The following is an 8,248-nucleotide window of genomic DNA, read 5'->3' on the forward strand; positions in this document are numbered from 1 at the left end:
AATTTACAATCATTTCCTTTCTGTGTTCCGAAAGGGAGGGTGTTGTTTGCACGTAGACAAATTCAAAAAGGAAGAAACGCAAGCATGACCAGGAAATATGCCCACAGAGCTATACATAGTGTTCACCAAGTCTCTGAGTGCAATAATAGCATACACATTATGTAGGCATTAAGGTTTATATTCTAATGATCGACCGCAAGACCTTCGATCAGCCTTAACTATTGTGATGTGCTGACATGGTAAAATCTACGGTCACAGCACGTTTAACTACAGTAAGATGGTGGTGCCCCGAGCGAGCAATAGCAGACACAAGTAACTGAACTCACGTCTGGCCAGTCTAAGCACGTTTAACTGGTACACGGTCTTTTGGTCGCCGGTCTTTTGGTCGCCGATCTTTTGGTCGCCGGTCTTTTGGTCGCCGATCTTTTGGTCGCCGATCTTTTGGTCGCCGGTCTTTTAGTCGCCCGGAAGGTAAGTGATAATTACCATTTAAATCGTTGCTCAAATTCCCTAAATACAAACTGCGAATTACTATTTAGTCATACTTAATGCCCTAGTAATTATTAGGCTAGAGAAAAGCTCCACATTTCCCGGACTTTTATTGTTTTTTGTTGGAGAACTTGTTAAGACCCTGACTGACGTAGCTTCTTAAAGGGACAACGCATGTACATACAAACTCATACACTCACACGTCGGCTCAGTGAAACTGCTCATGGCCATTGTTGGCTTTTATTGATGCGTAGACCATGTTGTTTTACCTTGTTTTGTCGCTGGTCTTTTGGTCGTCGGTCTTTTGGTCGCCGGTCTTTTGGTCGGCCGTTGTCGCGGTCGGTGCGACCAAAAGACATCGACCAAAAGACCGGCGACCAAAAGACGGCGACCAATCGACCGCACACGCGTTTAACTATAGCAAGATGGCCGCGCCCCGAGTGAGCAGTGACGGGAACGTGAGTTTTTTTCACATTTTATGTAAGATAGGGTTTATTCTTTCCTTGAATTATATTCATAGACGTCAAAATACATTTTGTTTAGCGTTTTATCTGTTTATCTTCTCTTTATTTTGATATAATGACCTTATATTACCGCATTGTCTTGTTTCGTTACGTCACGAAGGGGCCATTTTTTGTCGTGACGTCATCGTGCCATCGTCGTCAACTTGCAGTTTCGTGCATGTCGTGTTTTTATGCGGTTTATATGCGAGTAAATACGGTATTTTATATGATAATATAGATAGTTGACGATTTCAACTGCTTAAATGCCTGCTCAGCGTTGAGATTTTGTATGAGTGCAAAGCGCCACATTGACTACATTCAGCGAAGCCACCGCAAGTTTCTCTACCATATTCAATAATCACTTCTTGCTTAACTTCTTGCTTCTCCAGATTTAATATTATTGCGAAGGGGAAGAGGGCGGCGTTCACCTGACATGTGCAGAGCATGCTTTGGCTCTGCGACTCGGCCTCCAATTGCAATTACATTACATAGCCTTCTCTTAGCTTTTATCCCAAATTATTACCGTATTTTCACGCCTATAAGGCGCGCATAAAAGTAAAAAAAAATCTCCAAAATTCTCCAAAATAGACAGGGCGCCTTATAATGCAGAGCGCCCTTTGTGAGCGGCGCCAAGCGGCGCCGAGCGGCTGGCGATAGCGCTGGCTACCGGAAGCAGCTTATTTCCGGGTTCCGGTGCGCAGTGACTGCTGGGAAATATAGTTCTTCCTCGCTACACCCACACGCTAAAAACATGTTTTAAAAAGGCAACGGAAGCAAAACTGAGTTCGGTTGTACTTTATTTAGACATTTTACAATTTACTCAAGTCATCACCTTCAAATCCCTCAAACTCCTCATCTTCTGTATCAGAATTAAACGATTACCCAAACGAGCCTTCCAAATAGCCGCCCCCCCCCTCTTTGTTCTCAGAGTCACCGTAATTTCCATGTGGCTCCTTAGAAATTATGCCGGCTTTGGCAAAAGCTCGAACAACCGTGCAAGCAGACACGTTCGCCCAGGGGGCAACGATCCATTGACAAATCGTAGCGTAAGAAGCCCGGCGCTGCCTGCCACTTCGTGAAGCTGTGTTCGCCAGCGATCATCCACTGCTCCCAAGCCGCTCGTAACTTTGATTTGAAAGCCCGGTTGATGCCGATGTCCAGCGGCTGTAATTCTTTGGTCAAGCCTCCGGGAATGACGGCAAGCTCCGAGTTATTATATATAATATATATATATATATATATATATATATATATATATATATATATATATATATATATATATATACACACATAGTTCAGTCTTTCTTTTGTAAATACAGCCGAAATGACGGCCAGCACCAAATTAGTGTGGTCGCCACACTAAATTGGTAAATGTTGGCGTCAACAGAGCATTCAAAGCTAGACTGTGAACTACCGTAATTACTCGAATATAACACGCATATTTTTGCTATATAATTAATTCCAATAGTTGGGGGTGCGTGTTATAATCAATAACTAAAATAAATTACAAATTTTCGATCGAAAAAAGCATTGTCAAACTCACTTTGACGCACGGACATTGTGCAATTTCCAACTTTGAATTCAAAATACACGCATATTAAAGATCGTCAAGCCTCACAAACATCACAATCCTGCATTAATAAGCTGGAAAGTAGAATACTACATTGTAGTGTAGTACGTACTTGTATTTAGAAATATGTCCAGCGGGGGGCAGTACATTCCCTTGTTACATGTGATAGTCTTTTCCATTGTGCATATCTTCAAATCATTTATTTATTCAATTTGTATGTTCCTTTTCTTGTTTGAGAATGACAATAGATATTTGAATTAAAACATGGTATTGTCAATTGAAATGTAGTCAATGTTCAAGGAAGTCTAAAAGGTATTGCAACATAACATGTCTACATGATATGTTTGTCCACTCTGTGTATCATCTATTGCCCTAAAATTCAAACGCATAACGCCACCAACTGCACGACACTCGACACGCTCGTACCTGAAGATTTCTCTATCCGGTTTTTAACAAAACAATCGTGAAACGAAGAAAAAAAGGTAAGATTTCTGATTTTCTTCAGCGGGAAATTTTAGGTGCGCACTATATTCGAGTACTGCGTTTTTCCAGATTTTTTTGGCCCAAAATTACCTGCGTGTTATTTTCGAGTGCGCGTTATATTCGAGTAATTACGGTATGTATATATATTATATATAATAACTCAGAGCTTGCCGTCATTCCCGGAGGCTTAAGAACTACAACCGCGGGACCCAGCGTTTTGGAACTCATTTGGGCAATTGTTAATTCGGACACAGAAAATGAGGACTTTGATGGATTTGTGGGTGATGATGACGCGAGTAAGTTGTAAAATGTCTAAATAAAGTACAACCGAACTCAGTTTTGCTTCTGTTGCCTTTTTAAAACATGTTTTTAGCGTGTGGGTGTAGCAAGGAAGAACTATATTTCCCAGCAGTCATTGCGCACCGGAACCTGGAAATAGGCTGCTTCCGGTAGCCAGCGCTATTGCGTTTCGATGCTCAGCCTATAATATATAATATATATGCGTCTAATGAAATGGTGCGTGCTTTGTGTGTCTAAAATACAGAAATAGCACTCGTTACTGACACTGCGGCGTAAAAAACGATGCGCCAAATAGGTGTGCAAATACGGTAATTTATTTCTTAGTTTAGTATCCACACATCATTTTAGAATACATTTTTATAAACATTTATTTATTTATTTTAAAGTCAGCGAGAAGACCAAACATCGGGTTTTTTTCAGCAAGAGAAGCCCGGCCCGACCCTAGAATAATAATTGACATTTTAGGCCCGAATTCGGGTATGGTCGGGTTTCGGGTTTGGGTTAAAGATTGGATTGGATTGGATAACTTTATTCATCCCGTATTCGGTAAATTTCATTGTGACAGTAGCAAGATCTCACCTCTAGTAGAGATAATCATCTCATTTGATATTGTTTAACGTCTGTATCAGTTTTGGATCTCCATTTTTGGTACTCTTATCTGCTCTGATATGGTTTTCTGAGCGTGTGACTATCTGTTTTTAGGAAGCTTGGGCGGGCATGGCAGCCCGGGAATAAGCACTCTTGGTCGGGCAGATGTAGCAGAACCGAGCCGTAAAATGACAGCAATCGGGTCAAATCCAGGAGAAAACAGCGTTTAATGATTAAATACAATCACTGGAGCTCTTTGGACACTAGAACTGAGCCCAGGGAAGTGAATTCCTCGGTAAAATGTCGCGATGATGTCCCGATGGAGGCAAAAAAACGTCCATTCACCAAACGGCTCAAAATGCTCTCAAATTCGGTCAAATCCAGCCGAAAACAGCGTTTAATGATTAAATACAAATACTGGAGCTCTTTGGACACTAGAACCGAGCCCAGGGAAGTGAATTCCTTGGTAAAATGCCGCGATGATGTCGCAATGGAGGCAAAAAAACGTCCATATACGTCCATTCGCCAAACGGCTCAAAATGCTCTCAAATTTGGTCAAATCCAGCCGAAAACAGCGTTTAATGATTAAATACAAATACTGTGGATTTTTAGACATCACAACCGGGCCCAGGGTGGTTGATTTCCCCGATAAAAGTGTACTTTACAGCGTTACCTGACCCAATTGCAATGAATAAATTTGTCCACCGGATGGAAGAGTTCTGCCGATTCAAAGCAGGGGTATTTTCATTACAAATGTATTCATTCTGGATTTGACCCAATTTTAGAGCATTTTGAGCCGTTGGCGAATGGACGTATATGGACGTTTTTTTGCCTCCATCGCGACATCATCGCAACATTTTACCGAGGAATTCACTTCCCTGGGCTCGGTTCTAGTGTCCAAAGAGCTCCAGTATTTGTATCTAATCATTAAACGCTGTTTTCGGCTGGATTTGACCTGATTGCTGTCATTTTACGGCTCGGTTCTGCTACATCTGCCCGCCCAAGAGTGCTTATTCCCGGGCTGCCATGCCCGCCCAAGAGTGCTTATTCCCGGGCTGCCATGCCCGCCCAAGAGTGCTTATTCCCGGGCTGCCATTGACGGTAGACTAATAAATTGAGAGTGATGAGCAGCAAAGGGAAATGAATCATTGATTTTTACTATAATTTGGACAACGCCGGCGGCGGGCCGGATTAAAAATCCTAATATGGCCCGCGGGCCGAGGTTGAAAAACTTGTACACACACGATCCGGGGGCGGGACGAGCGCGCGAATCCCGTTTCGGCGAAACCTCCGTTCGGCCGAATGAACGTTCGGCGAAACGTCCATTCGGCGACCTGTCCGTCTGTCAAACGTCCGTCGGCGAAACGTCTTTCGGCGAATCATCCGGTCACTCTTGAGATGCGAGTCAAATTTTGAGGTACGAGACAGCCAGGTGGCCGAGACGCAAGAGGCTGCTTATGATTTCAGCTATTTCTTGCTTCATCTCCCTTGTGCAAAGAGATCTGCAGGCACTGGGCGGAGTGTTGCATTTTTTTTTTACAACCAATAAAAATATGTTTTTCCATTGTAATATCTGTTTTTTTCAGAGAGTGGGAACTAAGTAATTTGTATTTAGTTCATTTCTATGGGAAACGCTGATTTGAGATACGAGTCAATCGATATACGAGCTCGGTCCCAGAACGCATTAAGCGTGGTAAAATAATAATGCAAGGTGCTTTCTGTAAAGCACTGTACATACAGTCTACGTGTATTTTATTTTTATGTTTCAACTTCAATGAAATTCGGGTTACACCACCTCTCAGGTACGGATTGACATTGTACCCCATAGAATCGCAGTATATAATTCCTCCACATCAACCATATGCTCCATTAAACCAATACTATGAAAATGAACAAATATTACAACACTATCATTTATCATCGGCGTCTAGAAAATATATCATCCTAAAAATTATAAAGATAGGCTTAGCTTGTACTATATTTTGGTCCAATTCTTCCTTGTGAATTAAAAACTTACCGTTTTCTCCAGGATATCTTCTGAACTGCTGCAGCTGTCATCACTATGAACAACTAATGAATTGCTGAAAGCACATATATTAAAAATTGACACACCTGCACACCACCAGGTACAGAGAGAGATATACAGTCGTACCTCTACTTACGAAATTAATTGGTCCCAGTACATTTTTCGTAAACGTGAAAATTTTGTAAGTAAAGTAGTACTTTATATGTAAATTCTCTCATTCGTTCCACGGTCCTCACACAACTGGCAACTAAACCCTGTAAAATTGGTCAAAGTTCCCCAATTTTGTATGAAAGATGTGAGAAACACAGAATGAGAGAAAATTATAAGAAAACAATGTATTAATGTCTTAAAATGAATACAATTGCCAAAAATCCCTGTGAAAATGTGCCCTGCGCCGCTGAAATAATTCCTTCCACAGCCATTATGTTGGGAGATGTAATACTCGTGTTTGTCCGCCAGAGGACGACAAGAGCCCATTCTACCAGGGGCGAGAGCCGTCCACTTTGTAGTGCTACATACATTTTAGACTTTTACGTGTGCCCTGTGTGTGCCGTGTGTTGCGTGTGCTGCATTGCATTTGTACGGATTTTAATCGATTAATACGCAATCATTAAAAAGGGGAGCATTTAGCCGAGGTGGACATGTATATAAGAAAGAATCTTGAAACATGGATAGAGGTTGTTGTGAAACAGCCAATTGAATTGAATGGTTTTATTGTTATTATATGAGATAGTATGAGAGCGATGAAATGAGCCCTGTAGAGGGTAGCGGCATCTTTAAAGTGAGAATAAATGTATCTGCGGCAATATTTGCAAAATAAAATAATGGATAGCAATGTACACGGGTGCAGCGGCTCAATGTTCTCCAGTTTTGTTCTTTGTTTTCTCAATCTTATCGTTATTTACTAATACCTGCGATGGCAAACTTTTTCTACAGTCGCCAGGATTTCATTACTCTCGGGAGATGCGATATTTCCATCACAACAGATTACCAACGGACCTACGATATCCCCGAGAACATCTCGAGACCACCGGGATCTCCGTGGATAGTCATCCAACTCAGAGTGCGACGGAGGCGGCGAAGGGAAAGAAAACAAAAGCGCGGATGCCGTGCGGGCCTAGCTGCTAAGCTAAGGCAGCAACCACACCGAACACCACTTCCGAGTATCTTCTTGACCAACAACAGATCCATCACCCACAAAATGGACGATTTGGAACTCCAGCTTGCTACCAACAGCTTTGTCAGGAAGTGCAACGTCATTTTCATCACGGAAACGTGTCTACACCCCCAAATCCCCGACGCCGCGGTATCGCTAGCTAGCCGGACGCTATTCTGAAACGATCGTTCAAAAGAATTATCGGGGACAAACAAAGGAGGGGCACTTTGCATGTGCATCCACAAGGAATGGTGCCGCGACAGTAGGATCATTAACACACTGCTCCCCGGATTTAGAGCTATTGGCAGTAAGGTGCAGACCCTTCTATCTACCTAGAGAGCTAACCATTGTTATCGTAATGGCGGTTTACATCCCACCGGATGCAAACGTTAGCACGGCACTTAGCCTCCTGCTAGCGGCTATAAACAAACAGCAGCTTGACCACCCTGATGGAGTCTTTACTGTCGCTGGTGACTTCAACAAAGCATGTTTAAAGACTGTTCTGCCTAAGTTTATCCAGTACATGAAGTGTCATACCAGGGGAGATAAAACTCGTCATGTTTATTCTAATATCAAACATGCTTATAGAGCCACACCCCTCCCCCACCTAGCTGGATCAGACCATCTCTGCCTGTCCCTCACCCCGGCATACACCTCACTCCGGAGGCTAACAAGGCCACATATAAAGATAATAAAAACATGGCCCGAGGACGCCCTTTCTCATCTGCAGGACTGTTTTTCCCGCATCATTTGGGAACTTCTGGAACACGACAACCTCAAGGACTACACGGACACTGTATTTTCCTACATCAAAAATTGCACGGACAACGTCGTCACTGTTTATAAACGGATACAGGATTTTCCTAACCAAAAACCCTGGATGACCAGTGAGACACAGGCACTCCTCAAATGCAGTAACACCGCCTGCAGGTCAGAGGACAAAGTACAATACAGCGCTGCCAGAGCAGAGCTGAAGAGAGGCATTAAAAAGGTGAAGGCACCATATACAGTGGTACCTCGTCACACGACCGCTCGTCATACAATATTCTCGTCTTCCGACGGAAATTTCGATCGAATAATTCGCCCGTCATGCGATCAAAATTTCGTGATGCGACCAAGCCAGGTGGCCATGG

At 42.8% G+C, this 8,248-nt stretch overlaps 1 protein-coding gene across 8 annotated transcripts in view; it reads right to left on the reverse strand.

Annotated features, from left to right (window-relative positions):
* The window catches only part of nvl (nuclear VCP like), a 181,305-nt gene that overhangs the window by 129,567 nt on the left and 43,490 nt on the right, over window positions 1-8,248 (reverse strand). For 6 of the 8 annotated variants that reach the window (XM_077613087.1, XM_077613083.1, XM_077613082.1 and 3 more), the window contains one exon: window positions 5,951-6,014. The exons of the other annotated variants lie outside the window; for them this stretch is intronic. In XM_077613087.1, the coding sequence (XP_077469213.1) occupies window positions 5,951-6,014 (64 nt within the window). The remainder of the gene's footprint in view (window positions 1-5,950; window positions 6,015-8,248) is intronic. 8 annotated transcript variants of the gene reach the window in all.

Source organism: Stigmatopora argus, chromosome 11 (assembly GCF_051989625.1).
Source record: "Stigmatopora argus isolate UIUO_Sarg chromosome 11, RoL_Sarg_1.0, whole genome shotgun sequence".
NCBI classification, from domain to species: Eukaryota; Metazoa; Chordata; class Actinopteri; order Syngnathiformes; family Syngnathidae; genus Stigmatopora; species Stigmatopora argus.